Here is an 18,384-nt window from a genome sequence, read left to right on the forward strand (position 1 = left end):
CTCTATTTAATTCCTAGTTCCAACTGGAGTAGAGTAGACGACATGAATTAATGGGATTTGCATCAGTGTCGACTTGGTTCTTGTTATGATGGGTCTTCAATGATTAGGATCCTGTTGCTAGAGCAGATCCATCAAGTCAACGATTGAACGTTGAGTCAACAAAATCCACAAAGTTATACTTTTATTGGGCCAACCCAAATCCACATTATACATTGCAAGCTTTCAAAGCTCCACCGGCTTCTTCCTCCGGCCAACATGGCTACCCCTGGATTCGTAGGTGATGGGTCTATGACTCAATGGGTCTATCCTAGTCAAGACTATCGGCAGGATTTAGGCCATCGTCCTTCATCATCATGGCATGCGTTGACCCCCAAATCCTTCCCATGTTCAACTTGGGGTTCCAATTTGGGATAGAGGAGGAAAGCACTTTGTGCATGCTCAGAGATAGGCTGCAACGCACGGCGTTGCTCCATTGTGACGACTGTTTCTAATGGAAGGCTTTTGGAACAGAGCCTTGAGAGTGTTAATTGCAAAAACAAGGCAAGGGATTGAGAAACCTCAGCTGCTGTTATAAGAAATGATTAAGTGAATGCAGAAAAGGAGGGAGTTGGGTTTTCGGAGAGCGAGAGACAGTTGGTTATCATAGGGACACAGCGCCACCCAGTGGTCCATGGAGAATAACACAGGTCTGAAAAGGCACCCGAATTAGAACGATAAACCAGAATCCTCCTTCATGGTCAGTGGTTCCCAAACTTTGGGCGAGTGACACTCTCTCAGTCTTAGGGCAATGGCAAACCTGGTCTGAGCAAATCTTGCCATTTTCACACGGGGTAAAATGTGTTAAGAAATGGGGTAAAATGGGGCTAAAACATGTTAACCGTACCATCATTTGTGCGCGATTGCGCAACAGATTTCCGCACGACGTCGGACATTTTGATACAGGGAAAAAGCGTTAAGGAATTGTATTTATACCGCAACTGGGGACAAGATTTCCACACAATGTCATGCTCCCATAGTTCTTGAGATGGCGTTGAAGCGTTGCGCCAGTGGAATAAGCCATTCACGCCTTAAAAGCGTGAATGGCTTGGCGAATGCGATTCATTTGCGCATTTGCAGAATGTCCGAAAAGCAAGTATGATTCCATGAAGATTTCCACACCAGCGCAAGAAAAACGTCAGGGAAGCGCATGTATGTGAAAGCCTGATGCGCTTCCGTAACGTCAGGGAAGCGTTCCCTTGCCTCCAGCATCCCTGTATCGTTTGGGGAGCAGCCATTTCCTATGAATGCAATGTTTCTGTTCATAGGAAACGGCTGCTCCGCGAATGATTCAGCGACGCTGGAGGCGAGGGAACGCTTCCCTGACGTTACGGAAGTGCATTAGGCTTTCAGACACATGTGCTTCCTAAACGTTTTGATCTTCTTTGCAGCAATGGGGAAAACAAGGTAAGCACTAGGACCCAGGGGATGCCGGAATGCCTAAATCCGGAATTGAGCTTTGGGGCTTCTGGGAGTTGGAGTCCAGCCAGGGCGGCACCCTGGCTTGGGTTCAAATCCCGGCTCAGTCAAGGAAGGCAGAAGGAGGAAGCTCAAATGAGGAAGAGGTAAGTCATGCACCGTGCGCTGTGCGATAAAGTCCTCTAGTGCAAGGGAGTGGGTACATCAATTAAAACATAAGGATATATCTAGTTAAACACAGACTGGGTGTTTTAAAATAGTATTAAAAATAATGTGATAATTAAAATATCGTTAAGATATCATCCTCATTCATTCATCCAAGCCCCTGATGTTATTGCAACTGCAGAAGGGGAGGAAAGTTTGATGCAACCGATATTCCTTCCTTAAAAACTATGGTGCTTCAGATTTCATTTTTGAAGTGTGCAATGAGTAAATCAATAAGTCCGGGTTGAAATGATGGATGAATGGGGACACCTGGCGATGGTTCGGGGAAACAGCCAGACTTGGTTCTTGGTTGAACATTTCAGACATGCGCTGGATGTGCAAAGGATTGTGAAATTGCTGCATTTTCGTTGCTTGCTTGATTTTTTTTTTTGGGGGGGGGGGATGGATAGGGAAGAGGTGACCCTCCTAAAGTTGTGGGACTGAAACTAGGGGAATAACTACTCATTTTAGTGGTTTTTCTCCCTGCCGAGCGAAAGTTTTCAAAACCTGCGCAATTTTCAGAGAGGACCCACAATTGGAGACAATTGGAGACTCACAATTCTATACCAAAACAATATAATCAATAGAAATGCACCCATGGTTGTTTTTGTGCAAGAAACACAACCTCTTGGCACAGAAGACCATATTTCTTCAAACATTTGTTCCTATTCAGGCTGCTTCAGGCGCAGAAAATGTGCTTTTTAATGCGCAAAAACAACTGCGTGCAAATTTCACGCAGAATAAGTCGGAAACTGCAAAGAATGACTTAATGGCGCATGACAACAATTTTAGGAATACAGACCACAAGTGGACAGCTCTTGCTTGCGGTTAAATGTTTATTAGTGTGAGAAGAGACAGTGCGTCTTTCTAGTGGGATTGTCACAGTAGAGGCAGCGTGGCGCAGTGGTTTGAGGCTGGGACTCTGGGTTCGAATCCCAGCTTGGCCATGGAAACCCATTGGGTGACACACTCTCTCAGCCTCAAGGCAATGGCAACCTCCTCTGAAGAAATCAGATGCAAGGCAGTTATCGAAAGCAGATGCAAGGCAGTCAACGCATAGAAAGAGAAGGCAGCATCGGTTGTAATCTTTGGCGATCTTCAATCATCAGAGGAAAATCGTGGGTGAGCAAAACGAAAGCAATAGTTGGAGATCTGAGTGGTCAGTCTTGTTGCTGTGGGTGCCCAGACTGTTTGGAAAATGAACATCTTTGGAAGATCTGCAGGGTTTGATTCAGCCGGGACTACAATGCCCAGCATCCCTCCAGACATTAGACATGCAATGGGCAGGATTCTGGGCATCGCAGTCTCCAAGCTGCAGACTAAATACACAAGCTTGCATAGCCTCATATTTTTACCCTGCAAGGGTTTCCATTTTGGAAAGTCTAGGGAATTAGGTCTTCGCCGTTAAGACCAGATTTGGAAGATAATGGAAGATAGTGAGCTCCAAGCGCAACCATGCAAAAAAAAGTCCCTCTCGCCTCGATGAGGACATGTGCATTGCACATTTTAGGGCGCCACAGTGACGCTGCTGTGGGTCACTCGGGCGCCGTACCATCCCTGCCAGAAAACCGTGTCCTGCCCTCCGTGCTCAAAGCGGACGAAGCGGACGCCGGGGCCGTAGTCGCTGAAGGTGTGGGTGATCTTGGGGGAAAGGAGAAAGAAGCGAGAAAAAGGGGGTTAAGGAAGGACATAATGGTTTCAAAAACAACATCATGGTTTTCACAGTCAGTTTGCAGGACCAGCTCCAGGATGGTAAATCCGCTCTGACTTTAAGTCCAAACTTTAAGCCCTCCAAGGGTTCACCACCCAAAGAGGTTCAGCCCCGTGGAGAGCCCCGGGAATATGGAAAAACCACAAATAACAAAAACACCATGTTTTTACCTGAGAGGACACCTCTCTAGGAATCTCTAGGTCTTTCAGCACAACTTTTAGTTATAGTGGACCATAGAGTTGCACTGGAGGACCTGGATATTCCTAGAGAGAACATATTAATCAAATCCGTGAATAATCAAATCCGCAAATATCAAAGCCACAAATATGGAGGGAGGAGTGTAATGGGACTTGAGTATCCACGGATTTTGGGATCCATAGAGGTTCCTGGAACCAACCTCCAATGGGTACCAAGCACCTCCTATACAAATAAATGTAATAGTAATGTAATAGTAAGGGGAGTACCATTGAAACGGCTGTTCGTCCCCAGAATATGCCGCCTGAGGCATTTGTGTCCCTTAGGAAAAGGACATCCATGATCTCCCCATAGCGGACCCTTATCTGTCTTTCTGGCTTGGATCCCCTTTCACCATCTATTGACTGGTGAGTCAACACTTGGGTGCAATGGATCTACTCTACTCTTGGCCCCCTCCTTGCTTTCTAGGGGCGTCTCTCCTTGCGCACAGACCTCGTTCCATTCGCCTTCATTGTCCTGCGGGACGGCAATGGTTTCACTCTCAAACTCAGCCACCACGTCCTCATTCTCGGACAGTAACTTGACCTTCATGTTGTAGAGGCAGCCGGCGTCGCACCGCGCCGCGTACCTGCGGAAAGAGAAGAAGAGTCCTATAAGCATTACGTTGGCCCTTCAACCAGTTTTGGAGCCAACCCTTCCTCTAAGTGATCCCCAAACCTTTGTCCTCCGGGTTTGGACTTCAGCTCCCAGAAGCCCCAACCAAAACAACTGTAGGGCCGAAGTTTGGGAACCACTGCTATAAGCCATAACCCAAGAAGAATTGTTGAAAAGCGCAAGGCTGCGCAACCGACCGTACGCACAAACCAAAAATTGCTGCCACCAAAAGCGGGTCTTTGGTAAAGCAAATTGGACCAAGGGACCTACTCACAATAACCTATTATTACTAAGATAGTAATTCATTCCAGCCATGGCAGGATTCTGGGAAGGATAGTAGTTAAACTCCAAAGGAATAGTGCCTCTGAAGTCATCAGTAACCCTGATAATAAAAGGTCCAACCTTGCAAATTCACGGCATTCGTGAAAGCTTTAGTATCTATATGTTCTCTCTTTCATCCTCTCTCCTTGTTTACCAGTCTTTCACCACAATTTTGGGCTGGACGGTGTCCATCAGCTCTTCCCAGTAGCCTTCAGCCCGGAGATCAATGACTTGCGCCTTGCTACACCAGCTGCAATGTGAAGAAACATACAACAAAATGGTTGGCATCCACGCATGGGCATCCACCTATCTCCAAGGCTTTGCTATCAAGCCTGATCACTAGTAGTGCCCACTGTTATTGGAAGGGCACACGGATACCATAGAATTGGACCTCAAAAATGCCTATATATCTCCAACTCTCTTCCATGCCAGCGTCTTCTCTGAAGATGCCAGCACATTTACAAAGGCACTTGACCCAAGCAGAAGGCCAGCCTTGCTTTTTAAACCACCTGGAAACTGTCAGGTGATTTAAATTGATTTTTAAAGCACCTGAAAACGGTGAGCTGGTTCCACATGTTCAGGGATGTATTGCCCTCTGAAAACTGTAGGGTGCAGCTCCCCCTTTTCTCTTCCGTTTAACACAGGGACGAGCTGGACTTACTCGAAAGATGAGACAAAGTAATGCTGGACTTCTTCGACGGGGAACTCCTTCCCAAAGTTTCCCGGCAGGTCTTCGATCTTCCATCCGTCGCCTCCGTTCTCCACATCGACCCAATGATCCAGACCCTCTGCAAGAAATAAGATGCCCAGATCTGAACACAATACTCAAGATGAAGCCTAACTAGTGCAGAATATAGAGGGACCATTACTCCCCTCGACTTGGAAACGATGCTTCTATTCATGTAAGCTAATATCTAATTTACCTTCCTTGCTGCAGAATCACACTCCTGGTTTATGCTCAGTTTATGACCAACCATCGCCCCCAAGATCCTTTTCAGATGTACTGCTGCGACTAGGTGGCTATTGGGAGACCCAAAACGGTGCATACGGAGCTATGCGCACATATAGGGGTCTCAGCCCCAGACGGTCAATGGGCCAGATCTTGCTCATGCTGTTGGATTGAGCTAGAAGCCCACCTCTCCCTGTTCACGCTCAAGGCCCAAGGTTTCTTTGCTGAGATGCAAGATGGCTGCCTTCCCGCCAACGTCATCCCTGTCGGTTTCTAGAACGCCACTTGCCTTCTCCGCTTGGGTTCTTGATTAAGTTCCGCTTCCTCTTGTTCAGGAAGTAAAGCGTCTGCCAGCTTTCAGCCCCTTCCTCTTCCGCCTCTTCCCCAGCAAACCCTTCTTGCTGGCATTTCAGGAGCCAAAGGGCCGCTCCGTCGATCAGGGCCTTCCATTGGGAGCAAACCAGCCGACACACCAAGACTAGTTCGGCCGCTGGCAGGGAGGCCAGGATCCGCACCAGCAATGGCTCCGGGAGGGTCTCCATCTCTGGCCAAAGAAAGGGGCAAATAATTAGTTAGAAGGCCACCAGACTTTTCTAGATCAACCTTTTCTTTGGTAGGGGTCTCCTTGAAACATCTTTTGTTGCCCCCGATTTAATAGCGGGGCTGTAAATCCACCCCAAGTTCTGGAAAGTTTGCAAACAGCTTGGCAAGGAACCTTGTGTAGGGATGTTTTGGCACCATGGAGAACTCCCCGACCGCCTGGACAAAATCATGGCTTGGATGGACAATCCCACAGATATGGATGGACCATATTTCAGGATCAGGTTTTGCAAAAAGCCCCATCCAAGCTACATCTCTGCCCATTCCACAACCTGCTCCATCACTTTCACAGTTAAAGGACCCTAGTCTGATAGGTAAGTAGACAGTAGGTAGGTATAAATAGAGAGCTAGATAGTCTCATTGGTAGGTAAGTAGATTAATAGAGAGACAGATAGACTAATAGGTAGGTAGGTAGGTAGACAAAACAGACAACCTAATAAGTAAGTATATAGTAGGTATGTAGGTTAATAGCTATACAGATAGTCTAAGAGATAGGTAGATTAATAGATAGGTGATAGTAGCTAAGTAGATTAATAGAGTCACTACTAGATAAGTATAAGATAGATAGGTAGGTAGATAGATAGATAACAGAAGGATTCACATATAAGCCTCTCCTGAACCATCTTTTCTGGATGCTGCCATTGCTTTTCCTGTAGATTATTATTATTATTATTATTATTATTATTATTATTATTATTATTATTATTTTAATGAAGCAGTAGTTATTAAAGAGGGAAGAAGAAAGAAGGGGAAATGGTGTTAAGTCTGTGGAAGAGAAACCCTTTACCTTGAAGACGGCTGGAGGAAGGGTGGCAATGGTTAGGTCTGCAACCCAGCTGGACGATGCCTCTCTCTCAGAGCCTCCAAAGTGACACAGCAACCTCTGAGGCTTGGTCCCTTGGCGTCAGCATCTCTGAGTGCGAGGAGATGCCAAGAGGATGGCTTCCGGTCTCCTCTGGGTCCCACCTCCCCAGCTAGGCCCTTTGGATTGCATCTGTCGCAGGCAAGTAAATTCAAAGATTGGCATTGCTTTCCTGGCACACAGAGAGAGACAGAGAGCAAGAGAGATGAGTTTTTGCAAGCCAAGCCATGCGCTGCATCTTGCAAAGACAAGGCCCTCGGGGACGTTGGTGCAATCGAAGCTCACGCACCAGATTCCAGCAGAGAGGAATGCATGCAAAGAAGAAGAAGAAGAAGAGAAAACAAGGGTGTGTTTCTTCAAGCATTTTCGGAGGGATGTGTAGTTTGCTGTCATGCGTGTAATGGGATTTATGTCGCCTGTCAGGAGGGATTTGTCTCTTTGCATTTGGAGACTTGCGAGTCGAGGGGCTGAAACAGCTATGTGTTTATAAGGGCCTTTGGAGCAAGAACGGCAGCACTGTTTTGCAGCAAGAATTGCAAAAGATTTATATGCTTTGAAGAGAAACCAGAGTAGATTTGCCACACCTTGTTGCAACAAAAATTGCAACATCATGTTGCAGCAAGAATTGCAATGCCTTGTCGCAGCAGGATTGGCCACACTTTGCTGCAGCAAAAAATTGCAACACCGTGTTGCAGTAAGAACTATAACACCTAATTGCAGGACGGATTGCTAGGCATGCTGCCCAGGGGCTCCTGGGAGTTGTAGTAAAAAAGGTAACTTCCCCATGCTTTGCTATTACTCTCATTGGCTCTTTGCAGTACTCCCTGGCAGACGGTAAAATAATCCACCCGATCCAGATGTGGCCACCGATTTAAGGAGTCTACATCTGGCTTCCTCAAGAGAGCAGGCTGGAATGGGATGCAAGCTTAAGTAGGAGTCATCCTTATTGAATTTAGTGAGGTTGACATGTGGGTAAACATGTCCCAGATGAGAGGATGAACCAGCTAGGATAGCTTTTCTTATGCTGGCCTCTCTATCCTTCTTTGTAGGCACCTGAAGCTCAACTGAGGAAGGATGGTCAGTTTTGGAGACCTACCAAAAGAGGTCCTGCTGGACATTTTATCCCTGGTCCCCGCAAGGGATCTGGTCTGGAACTGCCGTCCGGTTTGCTCCCGTTGGCGGGACGTGGTGGATTTGGATGTCCTCTGGAAGCATAAATGCCAATGGGCCGGCTACCATGTCGCGACGTTGGACAACGCCGTCCAAGACTGGAGGGCCTTCTACTTCCTCTGTAGCCTGAAGAAGAACCTGATCAAGAACCCGTGCGGAGAAGGTGGGTCACGGTTTGCAGGAAGGTTCAGCCAACCTTACAAGAAGGATCATGGCTGGAGGTCCCCGGGGAGAAGCCACCATTTTATAGGACATTGTCTTGCTTTGCCAAAACAGATATAACATTGGGATCCACAAAATGGTGGCCTCCCAAACTCTGGAAAGGAGGTTCTTCCTAAATGTGAAATCTGGTTCACAGTGGTGGTTGGTAGCCTCCATGTCAATGCATTGGTGGATCTACACTAGTGATGCCCAAACTCTGGTCCTCTTTTGGACTTCGGCTCCCGGAAGCTTCAGCCATCTTGACCAATGGTCTGGGATTCTGGGAGCTGAAGTCCAAAACACCCAGAAGGGGCAGAGTTTGGGAATCGCTGGACTACGTTTTTGAGGAACTCTCCTAACTTGGGTCAGTATCTTGGAGAGCTCCTTGAAAGCTACTCCTTCCAGGAGTCACAGCCTGATTCCTGAGATCCCAGTGATTCCCAACCTTTGGTCCTCCAGAAGCCCCAGCCAGCTTGGCCAACGGTAAGGAATCATGGGAGCTGAAGTCCAAAACATCTGGAGGAGCAAAGGTTGGAAACCACTGCCTTGGGGCAATGCACCTTTGCATGGGACTGGACCTGGGGAAACATTGTCCCTCTCAATGTTTTCAACTTCAGCTCCCATCAGCCTGACTTATCTTGGCTCAATGGCAAAGGATTATGGGGATGGTAGTCCCATACATCTGGAAGACCAAAGGTTGGGAATCACTGGTCTAAGGGACCACGCTTTCTTCCTTTCTCTGCCAGGGACTCAAGCCAAATCACTCCCCTCTTTCTTGGTTTCCTTTTTTCCTGCAGAGGGTTTGGACTTCTGGGAGATTGAACCGGGTCAAGAGGATGCTTGGGACTTTTCAAGCTTGGGCGAACCTCCTCCCTTTCCTGGGCAGATTAGGTCTGGATTTGGGGTCTATAGTGGCGGGTAAGTACCACGTTCTTTCTTGATTCTAGGTATATCCATATTGCAGAGTTAAAGCAACTTGACGCTACTTGAACCGCCACAACGCTATCCTACAAAATCCTGGGATTTGTAGTTTGGTGAGGTGCTCAGCCTAGTCTGTCGGAGAGCTCTGGTGCCTCGTCAAACTGCGAATCCCAAAGGCCTTTTGATGCAGCCTAGAATCGCATTGTCTTTTTAAGCTACTGCTGGTTTGTGGTCAGAAAGAAAGCTCTCCTCCAAATTTTGTCTCCTCCAAACTTGGTTATTTGGGGGTTTTTACCCCTTCCGTACCTTAGAAAGTAAGGTTACCCAACTAGAAAGCTTATTTAATGGCTGTTACTTTGCTCCCTCGCAACCAGCAAGAAAAAGCAGCTTATCACTTTAAAGGACCATGGCTATTGGGACGAATTGATGGACGAGATGAAGCCAGACATTGCAATAAAGGATTGGTAAGTGCCAAAGCCAAGGAGGGATGGATTTTGCTCACTTCTCCACCTTGAACCATTAAAACAAAGCTGAGTCTTGGTCATCATTTCGAAACAATGCAAAATTCAGCTTCGTTTTAAAAAATAACCCCAATCGGAAGCTAAGGCTTATAGTTGCAGAAATACATTGTCCTCACTACTATCTGAAGTCTTTCTTTGTTTATGGAGAACTTGAAGCTGTTTTGGACATTAGGAAAACTATTGACGCCTTTGCAAAAATGCCCAAGCTTGGCAGTGATTCCCAAACTTTGGTCCTCCAGATGTTTTGGACTTCAGCTCCCAGAATTCTTGACCGTTGCTCAAGCTTGGCTGGGTCTTATGAGAGCTGAAGTCCAAAACACCTGGAGGACCAAAGTTTGGAAACCACTGTCAGACCTAGAGTCTTCTTGCTCTGAAGGAGCTCCAGATACCTTCGAAATAATGTGCCTTGATTCCGTATTTCGGCATACGTTTGTTGTTGTCTATCGCTGTGTCCAAATCACGCTTGGCATTGTTTTCTGCTTCCACCCAAATCAGGACCGACGTCTTCGACCTTTATATTTATATCCTGAGCGTCAAGCTGTTGGCTGAAGATCTCCAAGTCCTCGGTCAGTGTGAAACCAAAGACTTGGATATCATCACGGACGATAACGAATACTGGACCGAGGTAACCAAGACGCTATTTGAGGTTGACTAGACTCCAAGTTTCCATTCAGATGAGGAATGGGAGACTCATGGCTTCCCAAGATGTTGTCGGAGTGCAATGTCCCTTATCCACCAACGTTGGTGGGGCTTTTGGGAGATGCAGTCCCATCACGTCTGGAGGATTTTGCTACAATCTCTAGTAAGGCCAAAGTTTTAGATGTGTCCATCTGTTGTGTTTTAATCTGCCTAGGTCTATTGCAGTGGTTCCCAAACTTTGGTCTTCTTCATCAGGTGGAGGTGTTGCAAATCCTACAGAAGGAAAATGGTGATGATGTTAGGGTCACAGGCCTACATTTTGTCTTAGATGTTATCACTTGAGATGGTCCAGAGCAGTGGTTCCCAACCTTTGGTCCTCCATTTGTTTTGGACTTCAGCTCCCAGAAGCTCCAGCCAACTTGTCCAAGAGGATTTATAGGAGCTGAAGTCCAAAACATCTGGAGAACCAAAGTTGGGAAACACTGGTCTAGAGGGATCTCAGTGCAAACAGAGGCCCTACAGAGACAATGAGCAATAATAAAAGTTGGAAGGGCCAGCATAGCATAGTGCTTTCAGCGTTGGCCTAGGACACTGGGTTTGAGTCCCAGCTTGGGCATGAAACCCACTGTGTGAACTGGGGCAAGCCACAGATGATGGCAATGGCAAACCCGCTGTGAGGAGTCTTGCAAAGAAAATCTTATGATACCTCTGCCTTAGGGTTGCCATAAGTCTGAAATGACTTGAAGGCACACAACAACACCAAGAAAATTTCAACTTCCATTGTGATTTACGTTCCTTTCTGGAATAGATCCAGGGCCTTGGAGAGCTCATTGAAAGCTATCCAGCACCTGCAAAGGCTTCTCTGCTCCACCACCATCATCCACCACTGAGCTCTAGCCAAGGCAGATGGTGGTGGAAGTGGCTTTGGGTCTTTTATATCATGCCGAGGATGTCTCCGGTCCTCCCGGATCTAACAATATCCTCCTTTTCTTTCCCTCTTGACTCCAGGTTTCGTACACTTTTCGCAACTGCCCTCGCGGGGTTCGCCACATCCTTTTTGAACACGGCATCACTGGGGTCGACTCCGGCACTTTAACCAACAGTTGGGTTACCATTGCCCCACATTTGCCATAAAACGAGATTATGCTGCATGTCACCAACTTGCTCTTTTATATCTTTCTTTTTCGGTTGGGAAACCAAAATCTGCGGATGTTCAAGTCCCATTAAACACAGTGGCCTAGTAAAATGGTGTCCCTTATTTAAAAAATGGCAAAATCAATGTTTCCTCTTTTTTTTAATGTATATATTTTTGCAATATTTTTGAGTCATGGATGGTTGAATCAATTGATAATCTGTGGATATGGAAGGCCAGCTATAATGACAAATCTGTCTGTGTGCGTACATATATAGGTACTTTAGCAAAACAAGAATATAAAGAAGTGGGTGACTAAAGGGTTCTCTACCCGTTTCTTAGTCCCCAACTAGAGGAGACCCATAGAATAAATGGGTTTTACATCAGCCTTCAACCTCTGGATTGAAACGAAAGCTTTGGGAGGGAGGCTATAGGACTAAGTTCCTGAAGTGGCAAAAGGCGCAACTCAGTTTTAGCCCATGTTCACAAAGGAGTGGAAACCGTCCACAGGTTTCAGGCATGCAAAGCATAGTTCTAGGTAAGAGCTTAAAATTAACCAGAGAAATGTACTTCTCCCAATGCATGGACTCACCACCAGCCAACACTCGAAGTGGCCAAAAGCACCACTTTAGGCCATGTTTGCAAAGGAGTGAAAAGTATCTGCAGGTAAGAGATTTCAGGCATGCAAAGCAAAGCTCGGTTTAAGGTAGCAGCTTAACATTACTCAGACGAATCCACTGCACATCGGACATGGGTCCAGCACCAACCTGCATTGTGCCCAGCCTTCCTTGAAGTGGCAAAAGGCATAGCTTGGTTGTATGGACTTTATCGTATGGGGGAAATTGGAAGGTTAGCCAAAGGTTAATCCGGGATCATCCAAGGTAGCTTATGTAATTTCGCAAAAGATTTTCAGGCGACGTCACACGCAAACGTAAGGCAATCCGAATGCAACCGTGAGACATCCCATGAATAGCTGACTTTGGGAAAATATCAGATTTATAAATCCTTTTTTACTGCAACTTCGCAGCCAATTCGCATTTGCGTTTGCATGAAATGCATCTCCGGTTCGGCCATGGGATTACTGTCAGCCACAGGATCCTGTCTTCCCAGCGCATGCGCAAAGACGCCAATTCGAAATCAAGATGCCGATGGGTACATACTCATGTGATGCTTACATTCGCATGTTTGTTTTTGCTTCCTTAGGGAAGGACTCTATCCTATCTTACCTAGAAACCCCCATGTTTTACAAACCCATTATTTACATTTCCAGGCCTAAAAGTTTGCAACCAAATCTGCATCGTTTTATGACGTCTTCCAGGGCTGAAGGGGGAACATGGGGCTCTCTGGTTTCTGATGCATGTCCCATCATCCCTTACCATAGGCCAGGCTTTGGAAACATTGGAAAATGGAGTCCAATAGCATTGAGTAATGGATTAGGACTCTGGAAGACCTGGGTTTGAATCCCTGCTCAGCCCTGGAAACCCATTGAGTGACTTTGGGCAAGTTCCACTCTCTCAGCCTCAAAGGAAGGCAAAACCTCTGAATCAATGTTGCTGTGGTTTAAGCTTTGGACTAGGATTTCCAGGAGATCAGGGTATGAATCCCCACTCATCCGTGGAAACATGACATTTCAATGTCAAGCCTCCCTTTCCAAAACGAAATCCTGCCAAGAAAACCCTGTGACAGGATCGTCATCCGTCAAAAAGGACCTGAAGACACACAACAACAAATGTCTGGAGTCTGCGTAATACCCGATGTGGATTTATGGAAGTGTGGAGGCCATGCCATCTGGGAACTAAACCAGACTGCTAAAGTGTTTGCTTTCCTCCAAACTCTGCCTGTCTCCTTGCTTTGCATGACCTAAACACTGACGCACTGCATGCAGATGATCTTTGGGAAGTGCCTTCCTGTTGCACATTGCTTTTGGGGGGGGGGGGGGGGGAATGATACAAGAGGATGTTTTTTTTTTCTGGTGTCTAGGGAAAAGAAGGCGAGGCTAGTGGAACAAACAGGGCAGGATTTCTGTCTGCATCACCAGCTCCCTTGAAGCCTCTCAGCCCTATTTTCCTGCCTCTTTCTTTCAGTTCTTCAAGAGCTGAGTCCAGGAAGTGTCCTCTGATGTCCTCCTGTTTCTCTGCCCAGGTAATGCTTATGTCTTGGGGGTGGAAATATTGGAAGGGGGGATATTTGGGGCAAGGATGGCAAGGATGTCACTACAGGGCAGGGGAAATAAAACTCCCATCGTTTCTCCCTTCTCCTTCCTGATCCAAGCTTGGACCGAAGCCCAATGCTGATCCACCAGCGTTGGAACACCCACCTTCCTTTGGATAATGTTGAGAAGCACCTTGCTGGTCGCAATGTGGGAAGAGTGAAACCAATGGTGGCATTTTCACTGAAATTCCCATAAGTCTTGGGCAGAGTCGGAAAGCAGCAGGGAGAGGAGATGGCAGAGTTTTTTTCCAGCCATGTAGGAACATTAACTATATTTCTAGCTCACCTTTCCTCCAATGAGCTCAGGTTGGCATAACTAGTTAAACGTGTATTCAAGTCTAACGCAGGCATTCTCAACGCTGTTTTGTACTTCGGTTCCCAAAAGCCTCCTCCATCATGGCTTCTGGGAGATGAAGTCAAAAAATCTGGAGAACTACTAGTTCAATGCGATTACCTCTGAGATCAATCTCCTGCACATTTTACTCTTGCGTGCATAGATTTCAAGACTGGCTCATCCCATAGATGATGGTGTAGCCTCCAAACTCAGTGGAGTTGCATCAGATCTCTGAGCATGGAAAAGTGATCCCTGGTCTTGCTTCCATCTTTCATCTACTCTTCTATCTCCCCCCCCCCCCAACATCTTCACTACAATTTCTTTTATGGAGGATGGTGACCATTGAAGACCTTCCCGAAGTTGTCCTGGTGGAGATCCTGTCTTGGGTCCCAAGGAAGGAGCTGATCCTCAACTGCCGGCTGGTTTGTTCATGTTGGCGAGATCTGGTGGACCTCCCTTTCCTTTGGAAGCGCAAATGCCAACGGATGGGCTTCTATCCAGAGACATCAAGTGACACCTTCCAAGACTGGAGGACCCTCTACTTTCTTAAATGCATCAGGAACTTAGTCAAGAACCCTTGTGGAGAAGGTTGGTTCTTGCTCTCCTTAATGCACAACCTCAACGAAAAGTATACACCACTGCAATGCAAAAGTATACACCACTGCAATGCAAAGGATAGGATGCACAACCTCAGTGGAAAGGGCAGGATGCACAACTCCCAGCACACAATCGCTATGCAAAGTATAGGACACACAACCACAATGCATAATGCGCAACCCACAGCACAGAGCCACAATGCAAAGTATAGGGTGCGCAACCACAAAGGACTCACAACCACAATGCAGAGCATAGGGTGCACAACCGTAATACGCAATGCACAAGGCACAACTCGCAAAGGCGAAGTCACAGAAACCAGGCAACGTGCATTTCCTATCATTCTGCTCCATTCATTGTTTTTCGCTGTTGTTGTTTTTCCTATTGTTTGGTTGGTTGATTTCTATGTATCTGTTTGGCTTTTCTGCAGAAGGCTTGTATTTCTGGTACTTGGATTGGAACAGGTGGACCGCCAGTCCGGAGATCATGCCAACCGAACGCATACAACTAGAGAGACTCTATAACTACAGGCGTTGCAAACCGATGCCTCGTCCTCCCCAAGATATCCAGAGATGCTTTATCTTCACCTGTCAAAAAAGCTGCAGTTCAGAGTTGAGCTGGATTTCCCTTGCTTCCCTCCCCACCTCGGTTTCCCCTCTGGGAATTTGCATGCTGGCTGAAAATGTTGGCCAGAATCCTGATGGGCGATTGTGAATCTATACTTACGCATGTACAACAGCAACGTATTCCTGATCCCTATGTAGCCCCTAGTTTATGGGCTGCAAAGGGACCTTGGAAGCCTGACTCTGCTGCGTGACTCTGTGACCATGAACATCCTCAAGGTAGGATCGCATCCACTGACTGTTTCGATGTGTCCCTCAGGTATGCTTACAAGGGACAACACATCTGCTTACGTAAGGAGGGCTACACAGACCGGCTGATGGATGAGTTCAGGCCTATCATCCGGGTGAAGGCCTGGTAAGTACCAGAAACTGACTAGTTTGTGGAGTGAGATGGGACACTTGGGTGGCACAGAAGATGGTGGTCCTCTGCCGACTAGGATGGCGGATCTCAAACAAAAGTTTTGGACTTCTGCTCCTAGAAGCTGCAGTGGTCTTTAGCAATGATCAAGGACCCTGGAAGCTGAAGTCCAAAAGAACTGGAGGACCTTAGGTTGAAACCTCCAAATCAGGAGGTCCTCGTCTATCTCAGAAACATCCCTCCACTCAACCAGGTGCATTTGTCCACAAAGGAACCCTGCACAAACCTTTGCAGACTGCAAACACCTCTCCAGATTTGGGCAGAAATTGTGGGTGTCTCCTAAGACTGGCTAGGAGAATAACGTGGAGATCTATATTCCTAGATAGAGAGTGGTGTAGCGGGTTGAGCGTCAGTCTACCACTCTGGAGACCCGAAGTTGAATCCCTGATCAGCCATGGAAACCCATAGGATGACCTTCTTCTTGTTGTTCTTCTTTCCCTCCTTCCTTATGCCTTTTCCCCAAAATAGGCACTTTCCTACCTATTCGGGCTTTCCTTGTAGACTTGTTGTAAGACTTATGTCCGATGACTTTGAGATCCTTCAGGAATGCTGTCTAGAAAATGAAATGTTAAACTGCTGGAAAGAGGTAAACAAAACTTGGGTACGAGATGCAACAGATCTAGATTCAGCCCACAGGACTTAGGAGCAGATGAACTGGTCAGATTTCCTTTCCTTGCGGACATCTTCAGAAAGGATGGAGGAGATGGAGGACGGAAGAGGAAAATAGTAGTGGAGAAGGGGTGGTGGGAAAGGTTGGAGGAGAAGGGAAAGCATGGAGGATGGAGGATGGAGGAGGAGATGGAAGAGGAAGATGGCAGCGGAGGAGGTGGTGGAAAGAGGTGAGGAGGGAGGGATGAATGAGAGGATGGAGATGGAGGAAATGGAAGAAGATAGAAGAGGGAGATGGTAGAGGAGGAGGAGGTGGGAAAGGATGGAGAAGGGAGGGGATGGAAAATGGAGGGTGGGGGAGGAGACAGAAGATAGAAGAGGAAGATGGCAGAGAAGGAGGAGGTGGTGGAAGACAGAAGAGGGCAATGGAAGATGAGGAGGAGATGGAAAAGGATGAATGAATGAATGAATGAATGAGAGAATGGAGGTGGAGGAAATGGCAGAAGATAGAAGAGGAAGATGGCAGAGAAGGCGGAGGTGGGAAAGGGTGGAAGATGGAAGAGGCATGAAGAGGACCAAGACCTACTACTAACTGGTTGCTCTCTCTGTCTTTTGCTCTGCCTCTTCTTCAGCTTTTGCATACCTTCGATGATTACCCTCCTGGAGTTCGCATCATTATGGTGGAACATGAAGGCTATGCTTGGTATTATTTGAAGATCACCGGTACCAGCATCATCATCGACCCAGAAGAAACAGTACCAAGAGAACCCCAGGCACCGACTCCCCTAAATCTTCCCAAAAAGCCTTCTCTTTTCTCCTGCATCTCTTCTCTTCTGCAATTCTTGAAAAGGCAAAAAAAAAAAACCTCCTAGCTTACAGGCTCTCATTTCCCCAAAAGGTTTTCTCTGAAGCTTTGTGTGTCCATCTCCTCTTCATTTATGAGACCTATTATTATGATGATTATTAAAGTGTATTTATATAGCGCTGCCATTGGCCAGAAAACACACAAAGTGTCCTCTTTAGCACAGTGGAGTTAGGCACCGGTAAGATTTCGGTCACTGGAAGAAAACCCCAGGAAAGGGTTTGCCTTTGCCCTTCCTGCAAACAAAGCAACACAAAGAGTTCATTGTGGCGATAGCATTGGAAAGATTTAGGATGTAGCTGAGCAATTGTGGGGGGCTAAAGGGTTTTAGGCACTTGGGGGGCCTATGAGAGGCTTAGCAATCCTGGAAGATATTGTGATCTTATGGACTTTCGGGGAGAGAATGTTGCACCGATCGGATAGTTAGGGATGCACTGTGTAGTAGAGCTTGTAAGGTAAGGATCTGTCAGGAGTGAACGAATGGGATGCTGGGAGCGAGTGGCGATTGGTGAAATGGCTGAAAGGAATCAAATAAGGCCAGTGATTGACAGATGAGGAGTGACAGCTGAGTCCGTCGAGGGTGGGATTAGGAGTCTGAGTAGAGTTAGGCCTCATTCCCATTTGCAAAAAAAAAAGCGGTTTGAGATCCGAATTGATGGATCGATTTGACAGTGGAGCATGGTTCCCACTACATTTGCCCCGATCGCATTTCACCCCTCTAAAATAACCCAATTGTGGCTCACATTCACAAATGAATCGGTTCAAAATGGACCTGCTCCAGCCGGCCGAAGGGCAAATTTAAATTGATTCTGATCCGCAACTAGTTCACATTTGCGTGGAATCGGTTTATCCAAAAAGACGCGGAAAACACGGGTTAAATGAGTCTGGCGTGTTGCTGAATCCCTTCAGTGATTCGATTGAAGTGGCAACCAGGGTCATTTGAACTGATTCAAACTGAATTACGATCCGGTTTAAAAGGTAATGGGAATGAGGCCTTAGTCAGGGTCAGAGGCAAGTTAGAATCAGGGTTGGAGTTAGCTAGGAGAGGAGTGTGAGAAAGAGTGAGAGACGTGATTCAGATGCATTAAGTACATAATCTCTGGTTTTATGCTTCTATTTAATAAATCTATTATTGCTGCTGCTGCTATTGTTGTTGTTATTGTCGGTGTCAACCCTTCACCTTTGGGGGTTAGAGGTG

General features: G+C 46.7%; 3 protein-coding genes across 3 annotated transcripts; 2 read left to right on the forward strand and 1 right to left on the reverse strand.

The window, feature by feature from the left end:
- Positions 1–1,544: 1,544 nt before the first annotated feature.
- LOC149307633 (F-box only protein 6-like) lies at positions 1,545–11,559 on the forward strand. Its single transcript, XM_089534140.1, has 6 exons — positions 1,545–1,601; positions 8,001–8,284; positions 9,120–9,240; positions 9,618–9,707; positions 10,260–10,389; positions 11,412–11,559. Exons 2-6 carry the CDS (start codon positions 8,026–8,028, stop codon positions 11,535–11,537), a joined length of 726 nt encoding a protein of 241 aa, XP_089390266.1. The 5' UTR covers positions 1,545–1,601; positions 8,001–8,025; the 3' UTR covers positions 11,538–11,559.
- LOC149307634 (F-box only protein 2-like) lies at positions 2,457–6,999 on the reverse strand. Its single transcript, XM_089536905.1, has 6 exons — positions 6,877–6,999; positions 5,779–6,033; positions 5,202–5,328; positions 4,695–4,790; positions 4,058–4,193; positions 2,457–3,300 (listed from the first exon to the last, which is right to left on the reverse strand). Exons 2-6 carry the CDS (start codon positions 6,029–6,031, stop codon positions 3,166–3,168), a joined length of 747 nt encoding a protein of 248 aa, XP_089393031.1. The 5' UTR covers positions 6,032–6,033; positions 6,877–6,999; the 3' UTR covers positions 2,457–3,165.
- Positions 11,476–18,331, forward strand: LOC149307635 (F-box only protein 44-like). Its single transcript, XM_089534132.1, has 7 exons — positions 11,476–11,505; positions 13,620–13,677; positions 14,412–14,668; positions 15,105–15,285; positions 15,557–15,652; positions 16,184–16,301; positions 16,957–18,331. The coding sequence occupies exons 3-7, from the start codon at positions 14,413–14,415 to the stop codon at positions 17,194–17,196; spliced, it is 891 nt and encodes a 296-aa protein (XP_089390258.1). The 5' UTR covers positions 11,476–11,505; positions 13,620–13,677; position 14,412; the 3' UTR covers positions 17,197–18,331.
- Positions 18,332–18,384: the final 53 nt, after the last annotated feature.

The sequence above is a fragment of the Sceloporus occidentalis genome, unplaced genomic scaffold, assembly GCF_023333645.1.
Source record: "Sceloporus occidentalis isolate IW3139 unplaced genomic scaffold, rSceOcc1.0.p SCAF_8, whole genome shotgun sequence".
Lineage (NCBI taxonomy): Eukaryota > Metazoa > Chordata > Lepidosauria > Squamata > Phrynosomatidae > Sceloporus > Sceloporus occidentalis.